A 23,360-nucleotide genomic window follows, 5' to 3' on the forward strand; every position below is an offset into this window, starting at 1 on the left:
AAAGTGTAGGATAACATACAGTATTTAAATGTGAAATGGTTAAAAATGAAAATTTGGTTTTCAGAATAATTATGGATTCATTGTATTTTTAACATCATGCAGTTTATTTAAGTTTTGGAACTGAAGTTTAAACCACTGAGACAAAAGTTAAGAACATTACTTACAAATTATACATAACTTATTTTCAATATATTCATGCAAAACTATATTTTTTGGGCATTGAACAGTTTTAGATAATTTTATAGGCACAAAAATAATTTTCAAAAATATTAAATAATGAGTTGCTTTTGAGACAGTATCTTTTAATACACAAATTTCAACCTTTTCAGCCAAACTTTAAATTTTTGTACTTTTGTCAAAGCAGACAGCTGGGATTTTCAGCCTTTACAATCATATGATGTTTGACCAGAAAGCCTGAATCTGAAAGTGTCACCAATTACCTGTGATTTTAGTTGTTGCAGTTGCTGCGTGAACTCTGAAGATTTGGGGTGGCTCTGAAACATCTGAACGGTTGTTTGGATCGCCTGCTGCATACGGATCAGGGTATCTGTCATTGGGAGGTGAAAACAAAGGGTTAGGCTGCTGAAAAATAAGGGTGAAAGAGAGATTCTATTAAAGTCCAGAATCTCAAAGAGTTAGGTCTTCGAGGTGACAGAAAACATGACATCCCAGTGGGCTTCATTACAGCTTACATCATTACAGGGCATTGTCGTCAAGCAGCACGCAGCAAATGACGTGCTGCAAGTGAAGCCCTGTGTGGGACTGATGGGGCCAGAAGGGCCAGCTGTACTGGATGCTGTCATGCATTAAAACACTTTTGACAAAGCCAAAGAAAGGCACCACCTCAGGCTGCAGAATGTGATGACAGAATATCTAATTAGCCCAGAATTAGGCAATGCTTATGTTTAATCTTAGGATCCTAAACACCTAGAGGCCTTTGCAATCACAACAGTTGCATTTGTGTGTTGCTGTTTGTGTATGAGAAACACAACTGGGGTTGGAGAGAGGAGACGCTGCTTGCAAAGTGAGTCTGTGCACTAAAAACATTATCACGCAAGAACAGGAGCAAATTAAAAGGAAGTCATAGATGTCTGCTTGGGTGAGTACGATGGGAGACGTTTAGCAATGGTGGGCAGTATAAGCAGGATAAGTGATTGAATTCCACTTTGCTAATGAGATTTAAAAAGGTGCTGAGTGGCTTTCTGCTGGAGAAGGGGCTGCGTGGCCCCAGGCTTTTTTGGAGCTCAAACTAAACTGGTGTGAAGTCTTATTCATCATATCTACGGAATAAATACTTGCAGCACTGCAATTGTGTAAAAAGTTGCAACAGCATTTAAACAGAGTTCCATAGATTGCCTTTCAACTGTTTCAAGCTGTGCAGCTGTTGAGTCTTCCATCATTCCTGCTGCACACATGCTAACGTTTTAGCATCAGTCTGAACTCTATGGTACAGTATAATTTAAATCATGCGAGCATTAGCTCCAGGTGCTTCAATGACAGCCAGCAACCGAAGTAGTCTCTGGCTACAAGTTTCATATAGTACCTCACAGCAAATATATATGATATAAAAAACTTTACAAAATATTCTGTTCTTGTTTACTTTATGGGAGCAGCCATTTTGGTTTCAGTGTACATCGAAAGCCTTAGTAAGCACATCTATGATTGGTCGACATGTAAGCAATGCTACAAGTGTCCTTGACATCAGTCATTAGCCTCACAGAGAAAGATTATCGTTACGTCACAGGATTTATAGCTAAAAAGGCCTAAAAATGCCCTTGACTAGGAAGTTCTGACAGTAAGGGATTTTTAGGGTGAATTCAGACTGGAAAAGTCATTTGGTCTGGACCAATTCTGCTTAATTTGGTCCGAATCAAATCCTGAACCCTGCATTTGGTATGTACTCAGACTGACATCTACTTGAGATTTATGTTTTGAACTAAAGCCTGTAAACAAACCAACGTGACAAAAGATCATCGGCTATGGTGGCTGTTTTGGTCCAGTTGTTCCAGAGCCTTTTCAGACTGAGGTATTTCAAAGTTCAGTTCGATTGGAAACAAACCTCAAAAGATGGATATATGACCAGTTGCTGGTCCCGGACTTGGATGTATTCTGAGTGAAAATTTGTTCTGGATTATTAAACTCTGGTTCACTTTAAGAGAACCAAATGTGTCCGGTCTGAATACACCCTCAAGCATCTGTTCTCCAGAAGGCTTTCTTCTGGTGACCATAGAAATCTCAGTAAGGCTCTCCAAAATTTTTGGTTAAATTTCTGCATAAATTGCAAAACGTTGTTGGACCGTGGGGAATTGGAAGATCACACAAATGAAGCTGAGTCTTTGGGTCTCTACCTTGAAATTTTGTCAAGGATTATTATTAAATGAGTGTTATTCAAATAGTTTTGTCTCTCTTGTTAGCTTTTTAGTAGTAGGTGTTATGAGTAAACTTTCATTCACCACTCCCTTTTTCTGTGAGTTCTAGGGAAGGTTTTGTTGTGTAGTTTTGTTCTTCTCTGATGTTAAAACAGCAGATCAGTCAAACTTCAGAATTTTTATTGGCATTTTGATAAGCAGTCACAGAAAAACAGGTTGGAGGAAATCACAGTTGTCAACTATGATGGAGTAGAAGTTAAGAACTAAATCCCTCTTCTCCACTATTTTTTTTTAAATCAGCTGAAATAATGCAACAGATGCCTAGAAAGTGCATATAAATGGTCCTAATTTTAAAAATGTTGCTTCCTACTCTAAAAACTTTTAACCCACTGGGTTCATGCAGTTTAGCCTTCATTTCACATAATAAATCAACCTGTCTATGAGTCAGAAAGTTTTTTTTATATTTATATATTTTTTTACTCCAACATATACCTTTGAAGTAAGGCACATGGCTAAATATATTCTTCTGAACGCCCTGTCAAAGCATTATCATTTTAGCTCATGTATATCTTAGTCTTATTCTCTACTGATCTGATTCAAAATGTATAATGATGAAGCACCCGCTGCATCATCATGGAAGTGTGCAAAACGTGCACACATGTGAGATGTAGTCAACTTAGAAAGAAAATGTACATGAAAAGGGTCATTCAATTGGTATTTTACTATTTCAAAATTCACAGAAATTAGCTTCTTACCTGGGGATTCATTGGCAAGTGTTTTGGTGAAACTTTTTATCCCGGAGGAGAATGGGATGGCATCAGGAAGTCCATCGGTAGCGTTTTTCAAGATATCCATTGGTGGGCTGAAAACCAATGAATGTGTAGTTTGAGAAACAACAACAATGATTTTTAAACCAATACACAAGAAAGAGATCATTTTGCAAAGATTTAGAGGAATAGAAAAAAACAACTTACTTTGTCAGCAAGTCGGGGTGACTGAGGAAGGAGAACATTCCTAGAGCCGAGTCAATAGTTGCCTCCCGAGATGCATTCAAGCCCCAAGACATGTCCGTCGTAGCTCCCTTGACCACAACATTCAGATCGGGGTTGGCAAAAAGGACGTGGGCGGTCTCCATCATTTCGGATGTGCTCGGAGACTGATAGATAGCTCTGAACATGGATGGGTAGTCGATGCGGAACAGGTCCACGAAGTCATTCACAGGTGCCGTTTGTTCCATTGATGAGACGTCTCGTCTTCGTCTGACTTTGCCTTGATTGTAATCGTTCAACATTTCTCCCTGTAACACGCCCATTTGCTGATACATTGGGGGCATGAGGTCACTGGTGGTCACAAACTGTCTAAACATTGCAATAATGTTTCGAGTCAGATCTTCGAACAGCTCCGCACATGATGACATCCTCACATCCAGCTTGGTCAGGATGGACAAGGTGGGCCTGACGATGTCAAACGCTTTGCTCAAAGTCAGACTAAACCAATCCAGGTCAGGTGTTTGAGTTGAGGTTAACCACACAGAGAAGTCAATCAGTCTGTCCACTAACAAGCTAGTGTCATTGAATGCCAACAGGTCCTCCAAACCTTGGTAAATCATAGGATCTTCTCCAAATAATGACATTTCTAATATCAAGTTGAGGGCTTCAACTATCAAATCATTCAGAGAGATGAAATTTTCCCCTGTATTTTCTGTTATAACGAAAGAGATCTGATCTAAAGTGAGGTTGACAGAAGTTAGAAAAACGATCACTGCGTCTTCAACGAGCTCCAGGGACGAGGTACCATTCAGAAGGAGATCATAGTTGTTTAGGATGAGGCTTATTGCTTTTTCTGAGGCTTCAACATAAGGCTGAATTTCAGGATCCAGGCTGGCGAGCTCTTCTGACAGCTCTTTCACTGCTGACACACTGTGGAAAAGAAAAATTAACAGAATTATTTTTTTTAACCCAGTGCAATCTAAATTTAATAGGAATTAAAAATTCTAAGATCGAACCACTTAAAGTAGCTGTAAGGACAGACTTTTTCCAACTACCTTTATGCATCGCAACCCATGTTTCAAATTCATTTTCTGAAAGTAATGATCCCGTAGACCTTTAATTACTCAAATGCTATTGAAAGAATATTTCCTCATCAACCCCCCTAATGCTAATTCACACCATTTCATCCTCTGTAATAGACTGAAGAGTCTTTCCACTGTGATCATTGATCTATAACTCATGTAGTGAAACCTGATTGATTCCCTGCGATATGGAGAATGTGATCCTTATCACCAAGCCTGGCTCATTACTGCAGCTGGCATAAAAAAGGAAATCAATTTTAAGAGGATGTCTCGGTTAGCTGATTCATAAAGTTTTTATCAGTTCAGGCCTGTCCAATTTTAGGAAGAACTGCATTAAATGAATCAATGTGCATGCAAATGTGAGCACTTGGGGCCATTCCATTATTATGCATTATTCAAGCTGGTTTGAGCGATGCATTGTGGGTAGTGTAGTAGCAACAAATGGATCGGTAAGTTCGAAGGGAGTTCATGTGGGATACAGGGGAAGCTGAGCGTGAGCTGACCTGCTTTGCACTTGCATGTCCCGGAACTGCTTGAGCAAGGGCATGAGCATGTCCACAGTGTCCACAGTCTGGTTCGCCGTACCAAAGGGAAGGTCGGAGAAGCTGAAGACGAACTGCTCCACCACAAAAGCATGGTTTATGTTGACATTGTAGAGAGACTGCACTGTTTTGACGATCCTGTCAGTTGCTCCAGTAAGATTGAAAGGGTTGGAGTCCAGGTGCTGCACGGGAGACATTCAGCAGATCAGACTGTTAGTAAAACAGTGTGTCAACACTGCCACCAAGTGGTCAAACTGCTTCCCTTCAGTTTGCAGAAACACCAGATGATCAAGTGTTCACAGTTGGCAGTCTGGTTTTAGGTAATGAGCCCACTTACACTCATGTTCTGGTGGGAGAAAGCCGTCTGGTTTGCAATATAGGCCTCTAACGCCGGCCGCAGGCTGTTTTCACACCACACAGTCAGGTTGTCGTTAGTTAGTCCTCCTGCTTCTCCAAGGGGTTCCCAAGCTTCCAAGACATTATTACAGCTCAATGTAGCATTTGCCTAGAGAGAAACAAAAGTGTTTTAGATTTTCCATAAAATTCAATTATCTAACTAATGCAAAAAGTTACAGATACAACTTAATGACTGGAAAAAAAAATGTTATTTCTCTTCTTTTTTGTGGTGAGGGTGCAAAGGAATAAATCAAAATAGATCAAATTTTACTGTTTTTTATTGCTAATTCACAAATTAATATTTAATCCAGGATTCCTCTTAACATGGCCATAAATAAAAATAAAATCAGGCAAGAAGGGGTTAAAGATTTTATGTGGATGATTAAGAAAAATATGCAATTCAAGACTTAAGTAGAGATAATGTGGAAATGACAGTTGATCTCATACTCACAAAAAAAAGAAAAACATGTCAGCAAAGAAACCAAGAAAGAAGACCCGCATAACCAAATGATTCAGCAGATTCAGATCTTTGGGAGATCGGACTTACCTGCTGAACTGTTTCCATCGTGCTTTCAACAGCAGAACCTATCCTCACCGAGAGATCAAACAGGTTTATTGAACTGGAATTCATGGTGGTTGCAATCTCTCTCATTAGGGTCCCCACTGGAATCTGAAGGCTTTGAATCAAAGCTGAAAACAAAACATCATCATTAAGTACAAGAGGTGCATCAATGATTCTGTAGAAAAACAATTTTAATTGTAAAAGTTTTCCACCTTATTGGCATAGTAATCCTATGCTTTTACATATATATATATATATATATATATATATATATATATATAAATATTTCTTTTTTTACAAAAGTGATATTTAATAACATAAAAAATCCATTTGACCGATGAATGGCCTGCAGTCAAAATATGTCAAGGTAAATCATTGTTTTTAATGGAAATAATATAATTTTTTCCCCCCCAAAGCAATAGGAGACAATGTAATTGTTAATAATAATCTCACCAGTTTCTGCCTGCTTGTTCATTACAATGTATTCCACATTATTCTCAAACACAGAAATGCCATTTTGGATCCTGTTTGGTGACATTATTGCTCCCAAGTATATCAGCGAGTTCTTGACCATCTGTTCCAACCTACAATAAAGGACAACAACAAATCTAAACATCAAGTCTTAATTTTTCCAAATATATATATATAAAGAAGGAGCATTCAATTATTGTATTCTATTTTTTCTCATCTTGTTACACTGAAACATTTGTGTTGTTCAAACTTACAAAAACCAGGTTTTTTGGTCTGCTTGGCCAGTCATCAGCCGTTCTAAAACTGGGACAAGATTACTGAAACCCCCTGGAGACAGTACAGGTTCTTCTGAGACTGGACCCGCCACGATCATCTCCCAAAACGTGGCCAAGATTTTTGTTATCTGTCAAACAAAGCAGTACAAAAAATAAAGTCTAAACCGATAAAAGTGTGAGATATATAAATTATTTTGTTCTAGTTAAGATATTTCAACAAAAGTACAAATACATATAATAATGAATTTATTTGCATAGTTATAAACAGCTAATCATTTAAATAAAATTATCAATTCACATATAACTTTTACCTGGGGAATCAACTCTGGCAAAGTCTCAAATGATGCATTTCCAAAGCTTGCCCCCAGGTAGGAGTTGCCTGAAATCAAAAGAAATGTTTACATATTTGATCCTAAAACATGCAAATGTAATGCTTTTTATTGTTTAACTGGATTTATATTCAACAGTTTGTAACTTTGAACCTGTTCACATTTTGTTCTATTCACCAGCAGTGATAAAATAATGAAGCAAGTAGTGTGATTTAATTTGATATAATCAGACTTTAACATGCCGTCCACCCATCCTGTGACAGGGAGAAGCTGACTTGCCTTGGCCGGACCCCAGGATGAAATGAGCCGTGTCACTGAGGACGGAGACGTAAGCCTGAGCTGAGCTGTTTGGTGGTAGGAAACTCTGCACTGTCTCCAATTCATTCAAAATTCTGTAAAAAACAAACACATTTAAATGTTAAATTATATTTCATTGAATATAATTAAAATTAAATAACTTTTTAAAATTCTGAGAATTGTTTTGTATAAAAGGTGCACTCCAGTGTATCAAAAATCTAGTAAAAATTAATTTAATGTGTTTAGTTTAAATAACAAATCACAATACTAGCTAAAAATTTGCTTCGGTTGTCAAAGGAAAGGAAAAAAGTCCAACGTTATTATAGAAAAAGTGGGAAAAACAAAACATTAACTGAAATAGCCATATTTAAATGGAAGCAAAATTCAACATTACTGTTTTAGCAGGTAAAATTGACAAAAAATTATGCAATTTAAAATCATACAAAAGGTCAAAATGCAGGGAATTGGTGACACAACAAATATTTAAGCCTAAAAATCTTGTATTGTTTAGCAAAAATCAAACTATACAATACTTTAATATATGGATTTAAATGTATAGTTTCTGTTCTGTTAATATACACTATGTTCCCATTTAATGTAAAACGTATTTAAATATTTGGCATGTGTATCAAACGTAACTTGTACAAATCTTCATGTTTATTGTAGCGAACATCTTTCTGTTTTTGTCACATTATTTAATTCTTCTTCTCCCCTGCTTCAGGGTCACAAAGGCCCTCCAGGCTTCAGGCATAAGGCGGCACACATTACACATTTAACAAAATACATTTTCAATCACTGCTACGATATTGTATTTTAAATAGAAGAATCGTATGGCAAAAAAGCACTGCATAATTTCAAATTAGCTGACCTGTTTTGCATCTCCATGCCTTGAAGTTGGCTCCACCACTGACTCTGTGCCTCAGCGCTCAAAGACTGGCCCCCCAGCACAGAAAGTTGGTCGCTGACGGCCATGATGAACAGTTCGGTCGCCAAAGAGCGGTTCATGCTGACTTCATAGAGAGACTGCACAGTTTTCACGATCCTGTCTGCTGCTCCGTTTGCACTCATGGACCCAGTCGGCATGAGCTGTACAACAGGACACACAGAAAGATATATGGTAAGCTTTGTTTGTCACTAAACACTGCTACTATTTGAAACATTTTCAATTTGAAACAGTTTGACAGGAGAAAGGGTATTACAATCCAGCACTCACACTCATGTCCAGGTCGGAGTAGACTGTCTGGACTTCGGCGTTAGCCTCCAAAAGAGGCTGCAGGCTGATGTCACACCACAGTCTCAGAGTGTCGTTCTGAAACTCAGCGGCCTCCCTGACTGGCTCCCAAAATTTCAGCACGTCATTACAGTCTAGAGTGCTATTAGACTAAAAAGACACAAAAATCAAACAGTTTAATTATATTTGATTGATCTGTTTAGCTTTTTATCTATACAGACAAGAAAAAACAAAAGAGATTTTCAATGTAAAAAAGAGAGAAAATCTTCATACATCGTGCCAAAAAAAAGGATTTTATTGCATAATATAAGGTAAAAAGTATGTATAAGTAAATACCAGCTTGCATCACATCAGTCCTAATGCTACTCAAAAGGTTATACAATTAAACACGTAGACACAAGTTATTTTTATCCTGGTATGAAAACCCTCTTTGTTGAAAGATAAATGAGCTGTGCACATGTCTTTGTTGGCTGTCAGACTTAGATAAGACTTAGATAAGAGGAACAATTAATCTTCTTAATTTTTAAACATTAAAAGAACTGACAACAAATCTGATGAGAGAGAAAATGTGCAATAGCTTTGGTGGCATAAAATGAAACATTCCGATTAGCAGTGATATAACGAATCAGTTTTCTACTTCATTCCTTTTTAAACACGTGAACACATGCACGGCAACCTAGCAACGCAGAAACGCGCACAATGGCTGTAAAATCCGCCAGAAAGAAAATAAATCCACAAAGAAACGATGCCATACCTGCTGAACTGCTTGTACAGTCTGTTCAATGGCAAACTGAATGTTCTCAGACAGGTCAGACAAGTTCATATGACTGGAGTTCAATGACACTGTGATTTCCCTCAGTAATGTCATTATTGGCACCTGAAGGCTTAAGACCATTCCTGTAAAATAGATAAAAATAGCCATCATTATTAGGTTTGTGCATTTTTTTATTTTAAATAAAAAATAAACTTCAAATTAAAAAATACAACCATAATGTGTTTTTAATATAAATACTATTAGTTTGTGTTAAGATTTAAATTAAAGTGACTCTTAAAAGAGGCTCATAGAATAAGTTTGAAAAGTTAACATTATTAATTTCTTTTCTTTTTACTCAACGATCCTCTCACCATTCTCTGCTTGCATGTTCTTCACCATGCTTCCCATGATCTTTTCAAACACAGGTATGACATTTTGAGTTCCGTTCCACAGTGGAGTTTTTTCAAAGACTGAAAACAGGTCTGCCAGCATCTCTTCAAGTCTGTTACAAAACACATGACATTTCATTTTTACATGATAGGTAGCGGTTTGCATAGGGAAGATCAGAAAACCTAAAATAAAAAAAATAAAAAATCAAACGTACTTTTCCCAGGTGTTGTGGTCAGCATCCCCATTTGAAATTTGCTTCATAACTGGGACAAGATGAATAAAACTCTCCAGGGATAGAGCCGGGATTTGTTCATCTGTCCCCTCCATAACAAGTGGCCAAAGCATGGACAGGAATTTGCTTATCTATGAGTAAAATTACAAGTAAATTAGTAAAAATTAATATTTTGCATCAGTGTCTCATAAAAGCGAATAAATTGGTTTTAATATATTTATGCACTACATCATCCATCTTTCTTCCTCTTAAAATAGTTTTTTTAAGGTGGAAATGGAAGTAAGAAATTGTCCAGTATTACATAAACAAGCACAACCATAAATAAGTTTTACCTGGCCAACAATATGCGGCAAAGTTTCAAGAGATGCATTCTCAAAGCTGGTCCAGATACTTGTGTTGCCTGAAATCACAAAAAAGTTAACAATAAAAAATCAATTTAAATTCCCATCATGCAACCTCAGTGCTACACTCTATTTAACCAATACAATGAGGAAGTACAGGATGTACTTTATCAGGCACATAATTGAACATCCTGTTCAACGACAGTGACAGTCAGAAGCTGACTTACCCTGACCAGACTCCAGGAGGAACAGAGTGGCGTTATAGATGACAGACACATAGGCCTGGGCTGGGCTGTGAGGTGGAAGGAAGCTCTGGACTGTCTTCATTTCATTCAAAATGCTTCAGGAAAAAAAAAGAAAATTTGAGTGCGTTTTGTCAACATTTTAACATAACAACAATTTTTTTCCTTCTCCATAAGAAAAAAAAAAATAAAGATTAATAGTTGTTTTATGGATAACAACAGGAAAAAAATGTGACTTGGAACTTCTGCTTCTCTGCAGAAATTATATCCTATTAGATTGCACATTTTTTTAAATTTTGGCTAAAAATGGCATAATCATAATTAAAAGATCACGAGAAATGCTTTTAGAATTGAACAGAAAATAAATAAATATGTTGTATCACTTTGCAAATATGGACTCTGCTAATTCCATTCCATTTAAATCACTAAACAGTGTTTATTACTCAGCTATATGACTTATAAAGTAGCTTAATCATTGTAAAGAGTTTGTGATTTATCAATATCTTCATCCATTCATCATTTTCCACTTTTCCTTCTTTTTGCCAACGAGACGCTTGGCATTCTTGATCAAAAATATAATTCCTACAGTCACTAAATCCAAGTCTGCACAGTTTTTAGACTGTGTAAGCAACTACTGTGTGAAAGGGATTACAATCACTCAATTTTCTCAGACAAACAAAATGAGCAGCATGACTCACATTTGATTCCACTGGTCTGGTCCGCTTTCTTTGTTTGCACTTTCAAAGTAAGTAGCTGCCACTCTGATTCCTGGAAGCAGGTAGTCTCTAAAGCTTGCTGGTAGTGTTTGTTGAATGACTCTGTCAGCTTTCTCCAGGAGGTGGAGCAAGACGTTACGTGACGAGATGAAATTTGTGCTTGGACTGAAAATTAGATTCACAGAATCTCCAACAATTTCCAGGATGTCTTGCTGTGCAAAAACTGGTAGAGGTGTTCCGGCTGCGTCCAAGAGCTGCATTGTTGTCTGTGCTGCGCCTAAGATTGCTGACATGAATTGCTCATTCTGTGGAGAGACTGAATCCTCCACCAACAGTAGTACTTGGCTTAAAGACTGGCTGATATTTCTGATCATGGAGAGGTAAGGCTTTTGATTGTCACAGAAAAACAAGTCCATTGTCTGGAGCAAAGTATTGAGGTCTGTCACCTGAGAGGACGTGGACGAGTTACCCCATTGGAGCATTTTTGTAAAGACAGATGGGACATCAGGTTGCGTCATCCATTTCTTGACAGCGTTGAGATAGCGTCTGATTTGGCTGTCAGCGGAGTACACCAGAGTTGTGTTTAGCATATGGTCAAAATCAGGAATGCTTTTTTGAAGTTCCACATTAAGCTTCATATAGTCTAAAAGATTCTGACTGATGTCGATTACTGTTACGCCAATTTCCCTCAAACCGTTTCCATCTATTGGGTATTGAAGGCTGCTCATCACACTCTCAATCTTGTGGTTGACATATAGAGAGAAATTCGTCTGGGCAAGCTGCAGATCCACTTGCATTTGGGTGACATGGAAAAACGGACGAAGGAGCGCTGATACTGAACTTTTGTCGCTGATACTTTCCAGCCTTTTCAGATACCACTCCACGAGCTCCAGATACGCTTTCTGCTCTTGTAAGGGGTTGTTCATCATTGAGGTATTGAGATTGGTAAATGAGTCCATGTTAGTTACCAGCTGTATTAGCCCCTCAACCACTCTTATTTCGTTCATAATCTCTGTGTTATTGACATCGCTCATCTGAAGGCTCACTTTGACGTTGGCCAAGATGTTCCTAAAGACGCCTTCAAAGCTTTTGCTGGAGTTGGAGCTGAAGTCAACTTGGATGAAATCACTGATAGTTTTGTTGACGATTAGGGGGATTTGGGAGAGGATCTGTGTGTTGTTGCGGAGACTGGGCAGGTGTGTTAAAAAGCCGCTCAGCCCGTCAATCAATCCCATGACACATTCAGCTGTCACAGTGGTGTCATCCTGAGGTTTAAAACACTGTTGGGAATTGGCAATCTCCATCACATTTATCATCAGATCATTTACGTTGGCAGCCCCAGCGAGTGCAGCGATTTCATTCAGCTCCTCGATTGTTAGGTTGGACTGCTTCAGGGCATCCTGGACGTCCTCAACACTGGAAATTTGTGGATTAGCCATGACCAATTTGATGAAGTCGAGTGTCTGTTTAAATGATTTTCTATATTTATTTTCGTTTTGTCCTAGAAGTGAAAGCAACGTTGGTGTGATTGCCTCAGATTCCCACTGCCAGCTGAAATCGCTTGATTCTATGTGAATGGTGACGCTGTCATCTGCAGAATTCATCATTTGGGAAGTCTGATCAAGAACCGTGAAGATTTTAGACAAGTCAATCCAACAGTTCTGGCCCTCTGCACACCTGCTGATCTGGTGCTGCAGAACTTTGAGGTCTTGATAATAGTGACCTGCATCCTCTTGGACCCCACTAGGTAAGAATTGGACCAACTTCTGGAAAACACTGTCCTGGGCAACATTAGGTCCAGCTTCAGTCAGGTTCTCAAGGCCTTCAGGGGTGAAGAAGCTAAGAAATTCCATGGTTGCTTTGTCAAGCTCCGTCACTTGAGTCGTGTTCAGCTCACCGCTTGGTGTTAAAACGTGCTCTATTCTTTGCAATCTATATAGAGTTAGCAGGAGCTCCTGAAACTCATCCATGAATTCAAGAAGGATGCTAGTTGGGTCAGCATTTGGGGAACTCATCATTTCATCTAGATGCTCAGCTGCCTTTAAAGCAGCCTCCATAAAACTTGGTGAGGTCTGATTGGTGAGAGCAGCATTGGAATGGATGACTTTTTCAGGATGGAAGGAGCTGGAGTAAACAACCAGAACATGCTTCATCATGTGAGAGAGGGACAGTGTTAGGTTGCTTTCCAAAGACAGGAACTGTGTAATCAAGTCTTCCAACTTATCCTCTTCTAGGTCGGTCTCATCAAAGTCAAACAGGTGTTGGTTCTCCCTGGCGAGCATTGATGCCAGAGCTAGGACTGTGGACATGTTGAGGGGAGCTTCATCTTCTAGCAGGGGGATCGGTGGCATAAGTTGTTCAGAATACAGGTTTGGTGGAAGTGTTTTCATGTCACCATACACACTGTTCAGCAGATATATTGTTCCTTTCAGACAACTACAGGGAAAAGGGAGAAAAAAGACGAGAATTCAGTTTTTGAAATTGATGTGAAAACATCTACCGTTATAAGTTTACTCAGCAACAATCTACCTTTAAATTTGACAAATTGTACACTTTTGTGTTCTCTATGTATAATATACAGTCAAGCAAAAAATGATTCATATCCCTGTAAATTTGACATTTTTTGTTCAAATGTTAATCAAAGTTGAGATTAATATTTTTACAATGAAGCATCTAGAACAGGAGTCTGGCACCTGAAGCCTTGGAGGCTCTTTTATTTCTTTCATTCTTATATTCTTAAAATATATAATTGCATTTACATGTATGGATTAAAAAAACACGAATGTTGACATGTTTATTTTATATAGTAAAAGGAGAAAAAGGATGATGAAAAAACCAAAGTCCTATTGGTACAAAATGTCGGGAATTACTTATTTTTCTTTACATTTTTAAATGAGGTAAATCTGCTGCAGCAGGAGGATCCTAATTAATCTTAAATTTGTCAAATACCAAAATTGTTAAAGTTGATTTTTTTTTTTATAAATAAAAATAAAAATAGCACTTTTATGATTCAAGTATTGTTAATATTTAAAAGTAACATTTTATAAATTAATTGCTTAATTAATTAAGCCTCGCTTCCACGTGTCATTGTAGTGTGACGACTTGAAAAGCAACAACAATGGAGGTCATCCAGCTCTTTTTATTGTTTTACTTCTGGTATATCGTGTGTAACACAAATTTAATGTTTGATAAAAGATTGTAGTAAGATGTCGTCATCACTTCCTGCCAATCAATAGGTGTCTACAGCAGCTCCGCCCCAACTGTTCTATAAAACGTTTCAATAGACCCACAACCCAAGAGATACAGTTTGGTACTGTTTAATGGGTCCATTTAACAATGGAAATGCTAAAAATATCAGACCGAACCGCTCAGTGGAAACAAGGCTTTAGTGATTAAGGTTGCAGACCCCTGATCTAGCACATCGATTTATCAGAAAAAGGCTTCACTTACAAACTAAAGCTATAATAACAGAATTAAATTTCAGATTAACATTTCACGTACTTCACTAGGACTTCTTGGCTGGGTAACATCAGAGCCTCCTTCACTGCATCTGTAAACTCTGGCCATTCAAGGTCAGCATCACAGCGTATCGCCCATGAGTCCGTCTTCACAGAACCTAAAGAACAACGTAAACATTTTATTGGTTAACATTTCCAAGAGCTAAAACAAATATGGATGCATATTAGTGTGTTCTAAAGTCATGACAAGGTTAAATCACATTAACACAAAAATAAGTTCTGCATTAGTACTATTTTATTTGTACAAAAATGTATTTAATGGTAATATAGCAGAAAAAAATATTTAAAAAATGGTTCCTCCAGTAAACACATAATTATTTACATTATATTAAAGTCATTTTTAAAAATGTCATTTTGTAATGCTATTTTAATCAAAACTGATTCTGTCAAAAGCATTTTATTTTGTTAAAAAACAGGAGTTGAACTTACAGTTTGCAGCCTGGGTTGTGTTATCAGGTCTGTAGTTCAAAACCCAGTTCATCATGTAGAAATAGTCTTTCATCTCAGGCCACATTTCAGTCTTTTCCATTACTTCTCCAAACTTTGGCAAAAACATTAATGCGCTGTAAGAAGGGACAGAAAACAAAACGTGAACTATGCTTCAAACCACAAATAGAGGTAGTCTTTCGTTTCACCTTTTTTTAAATATATATTTTTTTTTATTTTATTTAACAGGTACAGTTTAATTTATCAATTTTCCATAATAAAATAACTTTTAAAAAATACATAATAGCCATATCCTTGACAATCTTAAATCTGAGGAATGCCACCCTGCAAGTGAAGTACAAACACGCTGTCCGCACCTGTGTAGAAAAGTTGAGCTTAGATCGTGAGTAGTGGAGTACGGCATGCAGCTCAACCAGTGTGCTCCACCCAGCTCTGTGCTCAGTCTGTTCAAAAGTTCCTGGGACTGTAGGCTGCTACTATACAGCTCGTGCCACTCAGATAGGAAGATGGAAAGGGTGACATTGAGGTCTGTTTGGTCTGTGAGGGTGTAGTACACTCCTTGCACCTGGAGATTAGGAAATAACAGCAAACGATAAGCTGACATATGAGCTGTGTTCAAAGAATTGAAGGGTTGGTTGAGATACTGGCTTTGAATCTTAGATATCAATTCAGGCATGAAAGAGAACAGAATGTATTTAAAAAAAAACTCACAAAGCAAACAACAAAAAAAGAAAAACAAATGATGAAGGCTTTTATAGCTGATTTGCTTGATAAAAATGTAAAATAATAACAGAATGATGTTTGTTTTTACCTGTTGAAACCATTCGCCCCAGTCCTGCATCAGGATTTCGTTTAGAGCGGAGCTGTTGTAACAGATCAGTGCCCCCCATGTTTCGTCACTGATGGTTTTGCGGGGCAAGAGCCACAAAAAGGGTTCCAGACGTTCTTCACATGTCCGGTACTTTGACTCCACAGACTAATTTAGCAGGAAAAAAACAAAAAGTGACTGTGTTAAACACTTAAACAAAATAAGAGGCGTTTCTTTACTTTCAATTTTAATCTTTACTAATATCTACTTTATTACCAATGTAAACAAAAAGACCTGTAAGCAAAAGTCAAAGTTTACATATTTATTTTAGCATACGTTATACACAATCTTACTAACTAACTAACTTTTTGACTGATATTTACCATAAAAGACTAAAAAGAATGACTCAATCCATGCAAAAACACTGAGAAAAAAAAAGAATTACTTTTTTTTAAATAAAATTATGAAAATGCAGTGGGAATTTTCATAATACCAGCATACCTCCACAACATATTCCATGACACTGTCGAGGAGGTGACTAATCAAATCGCTTGCTTCAGACCGGTTTGTCTGCGCGGTGCAATAAGTCCGCTGGAGATAATCAGAGTCCTTCAGAAAGTTGTGCATAATTTCTGGAAATTGTTGTTTAGAAAGCACAAGAGGACAAATCATGGTTAATGACGACAAACTGTGTGACAAAGCTTTCTTTTCCCCTGTTTGAATGATGTTAAAAGTCATTTTTCCTTCAAATTTACCTCTAAAATGTCATGTTTCTTTAGCTGTACGACAAAAAGGCTTTAGAAGTAACTAGAAATTCCTTTACTATGACATAATCTATTTTCATTTAAGTGTATATGTGCATGTCATTTTCCTACACAGTTCTTATAATCCCTCTTTAGTTCAACATTTCAGTTGTTTGTAAACCCCTGGAGAAAGGATGTCAATTCATTTAAGCTTTTTTTCACAGCAATATAATGTAAATTAATAATGAAAATTTGTAATTTAAGCAATAAAAAAAGCAAATTTTCTACTCACACTGGAAACTTTATTTGTACCTATTTTTTGAATGTACTTCCGTCTTACCTTGTAGAGTGTACAAGGTCTCCTTTGCAGCCTTTATGATTTGAAAGGCAGTTCTGAAGAGACTCTGGACGACCAAATCCAGCTTGGGATCTGTTTTTGCTGCATCCAAAATCAGCTTTGCGGCCCACCAAAACCTGCCAAAGAATGCAGTCATGATGACACCAAAACACCAACTTGTAATATCTCTGAAAGCTTTGTTCACGTGTCTAATCGCAATGCTTCAAAATGAAGAAATGTAGGAAATTCCTACGATTAACCAAAGAAGATGGCGGGGTACTCACAGCTCCTCCTCTGCGTTTTGGGGTTGTGTGTCCACGCTACGCCGGGACCGGGTACTGTTGAAGCCACTGGGTGTTTCTGAGGAATGACTGCCCATCATACTGTGAACCAACCCCTTGACAAAGGACACATCCTGGGCTGCCACATGCTTACTCCAAGCAAGGAAGGTCTGGGATTTACAGAACGCATGATGAACAAGAAAGAAAAAAAAGAAATAGAGAGATTCATTGGGTTTGTTTACATGAACTTAAGATACTAGGTAGCATTTAACCTTCTTAATTAACCTAGCTTTTTAACATTATGTAAATCAGAAACTTGGTTTATAAAACCAGGAACTTAAATTATGAAACTCTGGTTGCATAATCATTTTTTTTGAAACAGGTAAACTTCTTAAAAAGAAAAGGGAAAAAAAAACTGTAATCAGCATCAACTTCCAAAAAAGAGTTAAAGTAAAACTGATTTTGCTGGTTTATTTAAAAGAAGCAAAACTTCTACCCATACACAAGTTACTTAAGTAAATGCTGTTAAGACTTAAAATACCTAGAGGGAAAAAATCTAAAAGAGAACTTAGTACATTTTATCACTTTACCAATTCTGTTGACCTTTTTGTTACAACAAAGTAGGTCTTAAAAAATAAAACAAATTGATTTTTTTTATTAAAAATCAAGGAATAACATCTTCCAAATGCTCTCTAGAGTCAAATTTCTGCATACCAGTGACAGTTTTACTTACAAAAAAAATTTAAAAAATGATGTATTTGTGTTGCATTATATGAAAACTAAAAAGCAAACTTTTCATTTTTTTACCCTACTTTCTGTTTCTAATACTTTGCCTTCAACATTTTTTGTTCTTACATGATGAAGTTTGCTGTTTTACAACAGCCTCTCCTGATAATTGTACATCCATCTATCCATCTATCTATTTATTTATTTCATTGTTTTGTGCAATATTTTACATCATGGTGTAAAAATGCTGTGTTAAATAGAAATGATCCAGGAAACAAAGAAAAGAGAGAACCTGTCACAGAAAGAAAATATGGCAGAAATGTCACATGGTGGGAAAATGAAGTGTGGTAAAGGTGTATACTTGTATAGTCTTTTCCTTAAAGGTTTTACAGTTACAGTCCGATTACTGAGTTGTCAAACACTAGCACCAACCTATCACCTGAGGCAAGGTGGGGTTGAGTGTCTTGCCCAAGGACACTTCGACACATGGGCGGGCAAGGCGGGAATCGAACCTGCAATCTTCCGATCAGAGGTCGACCGCCCTAAACCATAACTGGTAATGGTTGGTAATGTGTTTGGCTCAACCCCTGAGGCAGAGGTGAGCATCAGCTATTGCTGGTAGAGTTAAAGACAAGTACAACAATGTTTTTTTTTTTTTTAAATAAAGGAGTTTTTCAAAAACTGTGCTTAAAACACAGAAACATTCAGTTCAAATGAATCTAAAACACATTGGAAACTCCAATAAAGGTTTATAGACATTATCATACAACTCTTCTTTTAGCTATTTTAATATGAGCATAATTAAGTCAAAGTTTCAAGGAAGCTTACATACTTTTTGGGCATTTTACTTATTAAAATGATAATTGAAAAAGATTCGTTTTGCTTTTGGTTTAACCCCTTCCTCAGAGAAGTAAATCATTTGCTTCTTTTTTAAAAACCAAAACAGCGAGCTAACATTACTTATCAGTTGTGGGCTTTTAGAACAGAAGAGAGCAACTTTAACATATTTTATTAAGATACAATAGAAAGAGCGACTAAATGGACTCCAAACTGTCACATCAACACATGCAGATGGTCACAGTATAACTAATAGGATGTCCTTGAGGTATCTGTACCTCAGGAGACGCTGATGCTGCTATGGTCACCACAGACAAACCATTTCATCTCCACAACAACATAACAGTTACAGAAGAAGGGGAAAGCCGCCCACACACTAAGAAGCTGACTCATGCTTCCTGCATGTAAGTTCTCCTTGTTGATGGCGGCCGCACGCTAAATACCAGCTCACCTGTTTTGCCACTTTTTCGGGGCTGATCCAGCTCAGGAGCATGTCCACACTCCCCGTGCTGCAGGCTGCTGCCAGCCACATTGGGTTGCTGCTGTTTTCACACAGGTAATGATGCACAATCTCTTTGTCCAGCATCAGACCGATGGCCTACAAGAGAATTTTAAACCTTTTTTAAAAAAAACAGTGATGCTGCCACAAATACCAAAAAAAAGAAGATAAAAACACACCAAAAATAAAACCAGTTCTTTCACTTCTAATATGCAGTTCATAGACCTTTTCCTGTTATTCAAGTCACACTGACGCAAAAATGTGTGGCAGGTTTGTTTGCTGCAGGGCAACAAGCTTAAAACAACGGCAAAAACAGAAAGTATAACAATTATTTACTTTATTTTCCTTTAGTTTTCTCAGAAATTGAAACTGCGCCTTATGGATGAACTTTGATGGTGCTCACTGACTTCAAACTAATTGTGAATGTTTTAGAACAACTTTGGTAAAATATGATGAGCAGTTTGACTACTGTGGTTGGGAGCTTTGTAGAGTAATGTATACTCTGCTTCAAACGAGTAAAGTGTGAGTATAGTTATGTATTGAATGTCTTAAACTGAACAACTTTACAATGGAACTCTGTTCCATTAAAGTCTAATAAAAGTGAAACATTGGATCCTTAAACAAAAGTGCTGTACTTTGTTAGTTTACTCAACTCAAAAATGTAATTTTCTAAAAACGAATAATTTTAAATGTAATAAATCAGAGAGCTTTTGTTAATTGATCCAATGTTTCACTTTTTAGTGTGGGTAGAGTTGTTATCCCACATTATGCAGGAAAAAAAGCCAGAAATAATCCAATTAGCCTTATATATTAAAATAAAAATACAATACAAAATGCAAATACAGATACATAAATATGTTTGGAAAAACATTTTTTTTAAACTGCAAATATTCAGTGACAACATTTTACGTAAAGTACATACCTTGTCAAGTGGTATGTGAATGTGATGCAGGACATAGTTTACTGCCGACTGAGTCATCAATGAGCTGTTGGACTGCGTCACAATCTCTCCAAGAGGAATGGAAACATCTGTAAGCAAAGTGGAGAAATGTATTTATTTCAACAAATTTTTAAGAATTAAATACTAAAGGTTTTTGTGAAAAACTATGAGGCTGACTGATGTGGTACCTTTGCCAGGCCAGTTTTGAACGTAGTGGATCAGGTTGATGGCTCGGACCAGCAGTGGACGCATGGCGGCGATCGATTCATTTGTGCCAGGGAATGAGTTTTCGATGACGTGCAAGGCACTAAAACAAAATTCGTGTGTAAGCAAATGCATTTTCTACATAAATTCATTCTGACTGTCCCTTCAGAGTCCCAGGATTACCCCTGCATGTTTGTAAGGAGGGCTTCGGTGCTGGACAGCGCCTCGTCAACAGAACCAGAGGAGAGGACGTGAGGAAGACCGAGGAGGCTTTCCCACATCGTGGTCTCGTTTTGCAGCCGATCGAACAGCAACACAGACAAGCCCGCTGCTGAAAGCACCTCCTCTGGCTTTGTCAGCAACATGTCTGTCAGTATCTGACCAACAGAGGATAAAACATGAGCTCCAACAAACACTGGCAGGCAGAACTAGAAATCTCAGAGGAGCAAGACATGCAAACATACCTGGTTTAGTGTTTGAAGTGAGACTTCAAACATGGTGTTGTTGGTTTTGCAGAAAGTGACCACAGCGTTGGTGAAAGTGCTTTGAGGGCTTGTGTTTATCATGGGCAGAGTCAAAGAGCAGACGGCCCTTTTCAAAATGTTTATGGACTCCAGCATTTTGTCAATGGTCTCCTGCAAAAGGAATCAGTTTTATAATAAATCTTGAAAGGAAAACACATTAAATTGTTTCAGTGCCTCTGCGCTTTAGGTTATTCTAAATCCATTCCTATTTATAAATAAAGTGGTAATGGGAATTAGCTTTATGGCTTCCTGAATTCATTTGCATGACTCAACAACGTCTTCCTTCACACATTTTTTTCTTTCTTCTAGTGTCACACAAAACCTGTTTGGCTTCATTGTCTGAGAAAAGCAGAGAAAGAGAATTTAATTAGTTACTCTTTGCTTGCTCAGTACAGGGATTACAAAACCCTTTGAAGTAATCTTCTGGCCACACAAAATAATCTAGAAAAATCTTGCTTTATTAAAATGAGTTAGATTATATTAATCTAAACTGTTTTAGAATAAATTTAACTATAAAAAACAAATAATTTAATTTTATAAAAGCTCACCTCTTCATGCAAAGTGGAGTTGATGGCACTCATGAGGGGGATGTTGTTGGTGTTTCCTTGGTAAGAAGACCCTTTAAAATAAAAAATAACATAATTGAACAAGATGCTGGTGAAAGTTATTGCAATGAAATGTAAAAGACAAAAATCAGTTATTAAAACAAAAGTAATGACATGAGATGTTTTTTTTTTTATATCCCCAAGGTGTTTCCTCCCAAAAAAAAACTTGATATGCAAAGATATATGTGTAATATTTAGATATGCAACATTTGAATTTCAGCACATACTAGGAATTTTTTATTTTTATTTAATAATTCACCGAAACTCCACTCAGCCAACTCTTAGCTAAAAACGTAAAAATTGCTTAGTTCTGCAATAGTTGAAAAACTAGAAGAAATATTTAAAATTAGTTTAAAAAACTGAAGACTATATGTCTTTTCAGAACTTTTACTTACTCTGATAGCACTTAATATCACAAAACTGGAGATTCTGGTCTTGCACATGTTTTGTTCACACATAGGTTTGTATTTCTTTTGAAAGCTTCTTTTATTTGTATTTGAACAGCTTTTATCAAACATGTTTCTGGCTTGCCTGTTTTTAAAAGCCAGAAAGTCCCTTTTCTGTTTAAACTGACGTCACAACTCAGGCCTGTATGAATATTTTTAAAAAATGAGGAAATAGTTATCTATGCAATTAAGAAACAAAAACAAGCTGTTAAAAACGTCACATTTTTGGTATTTTATGCAATAATAAATCACAAATGTCCCTGCAGTTTGAGCCAGATTTCAACACTGTTAAAATGTACATCTTCACACAATCGCCAATCATTTTCCCCTTTTCATTATCTTTTTAAATTAATGAAGAAAAAAAATAAAAACACAATTTTGACAAGTAGTAACATACCAAAAATGCTCTCCATGGCTTTAACCAATGCTGCAGGATCACTTAGGGAGTCATTTGGAAGAGCAAAGTTGAAAAAATCTCCTCCTTGAATCAGGGTTGCAAATGGAGAAGCTTTCGGCATGTCGGCAGACCTGAAACATACATTTAAAAGGGTCAAATACCTCCGGGTCCTGAGCTTTTTCAGCAAAAAAAAAAAAGTCTATGTTGGGTTTCTGAGAAAGTGAAACATTCGTGTATGGTCAGAGTGTTAAAAGAGGTGCAAATTTTACGTTTTAGGTCAAATTGTCTCATTTTCTGCAGAGTAAATGGGTCAAATATGCTATTTGTGGAAAAAGGAACTATCTCTTGAATGAATCCCAGGTGTTTTATGCATATGAGTTTTAAACATGATGTGACAGTTTTTATTAAAGATTATAAACGTTAAAAAAAACTTAATTTGATGGAAAATTACAGAAATGTAAAAATTCAATTGCTTGATCTTCAAAAAGTTTTTTTTTTCCACTGATAGAAAGTTAAAAAATGTGTGCAGCTTGAAAGTACATGTAAATGAAATTTGATCTTTCTACCAAGGACTGACGCGTTTCAAATTTAATATGGATTTGCTTTCCAATCATATATTATTAATTTAACTACCAATTATGGGGAATTTGATTAAAATGCAAATATTAAATACATCAAGTATGTAAACGAAAAATTAATAATTCCATGGAAAACCAATTCTATTTGATTGTGTAAAATACTTCTTATTGTGTAACTAATGAACACAAATGTGCTCATATATATATATTTTTTTATTTTATAAAATACATTAATAAAAACTGAAATAATAA

General features: G+C 36.8%; 1 protein-coding gene across 3 annotated transcripts in view; it reads right to left on the reverse strand.

Annotated features, from left to right (window-relative positions):
• abca12 (ATP-binding cassette, sub-family A (ABC1), member 12) overlaps window positions 1–23,360 on the reverse strand; it is a 67,851-nt gene that overhangs the window by 36,826 nt on the left and 7,665 nt on the right. For all 3 annotated transcript variants that reach the window (XM_024286515.1, XM_024286516.2, XM_036209634.1), the window contains 32 exons: window positions 22,531–22,661; window positions 21,631–21,701; window positions 21,023–21,193; window positions 20,742–20,935; window positions 20,543–20,661; window positions 20,337–20,443; window positions 19,367–19,513; window positions 17,356–17,522; window positions 17,075–17,208; window positions 16,493–16,623; window positions 15,995–16,159; window positions 15,540–15,748; window positions 15,166–15,299; window positions 14,720–14,834; window positions 11,201–13,654; window positions 10,488–10,600; window positions 10,252–10,319; window positions 9,902–10,050; window positions 9,669–9,799; window positions 9,298–9,440; window positions 8,526–8,693; window positions 8,181–8,398; window positions 7,295–7,407; window positions 6,998–7,065; window positions 6,666–6,814; window positions 6,394–6,524; window positions 5,926–6,068; window positions 5,320–5,487; window positions 4,944–5,164; window positions 3,344–4,288; window positions 3,125–3,231; window positions 441–547 (listed from right to left, as the gene is read on the reverse strand). In XM_024286515.1, the coding sequence (XP_024142283.1) occupies window positions 441–547; window positions 3,125–3,231; window positions 3,344–4,288; window positions 4,944–5,164; window positions 5,320–5,487; window positions 5,926–6,068; window positions 6,394–6,524; window positions 6,666–6,814; window positions 6,998–7,065; window positions 7,295–7,407; window positions 8,181–8,398; window positions 8,526–8,693; window positions 9,298–9,440; window positions 9,669–9,799; window positions 9,902–10,050; window positions 10,252–10,319; window positions 10,488–10,600; window positions 11,201–13,654; window positions 14,720–14,834; window positions 15,166–15,299; window positions 15,540–15,748; window positions 15,995–16,159; window positions 16,493–16,623; window positions 17,075–17,208; window positions 17,356–17,522; window positions 19,367–19,513; window positions 20,337–20,443; window positions 20,543–20,661; window positions 20,742–20,935; window positions 21,023–21,193; window positions 21,631–21,701; window positions 22,531–22,661 (7,591 nt within the window). The remainder of the gene's footprint in view (window positions 1–440; window positions 548–3,124; window positions 3,232–3,343; window positions 4,289–4,943; window positions 5,165–5,319; window positions 5,488–5,925; window positions 6,069–6,393; window positions 6,525–6,665; window positions 6,815–6,997; window positions 7,066–7,294; window positions 7,408–8,180; window positions 8,399–8,525; window positions 8,694–9,297; window positions 9,441–9,668; window positions 9,800–9,901; window positions 10,051–10,251; window positions 10,320–10,487; window positions 10,601–11,200; window positions 13,655–14,719; window positions 14,835–15,165; window positions 15,300–15,539; window positions 15,749–15,994; window positions 16,160–16,492; window positions 16,624–17,074; window positions 17,209–17,355; window positions 17,523–19,366; window positions 19,514–20,336; window positions 20,444–20,542; window positions 20,662–20,741; window positions 20,936–21,022; window positions 21,194–21,630; window positions 21,702–22,530; window positions 22,662–23,360) is intronic.

The sequence above is a fragment of the Oryzias melastigma genome, linkage group LG21, assembly GCF_002922805.2.
Source record: "Oryzias melastigma strain HK-1 linkage group LG21, ASM292280v2, whole genome shotgun sequence".
Classification (NCBI taxonomy): Eukaryota; Metazoa; Chordata; class Actinopteri; order Beloniformes; family Adrianichthyidae; genus Oryzias; species Oryzias melastigma.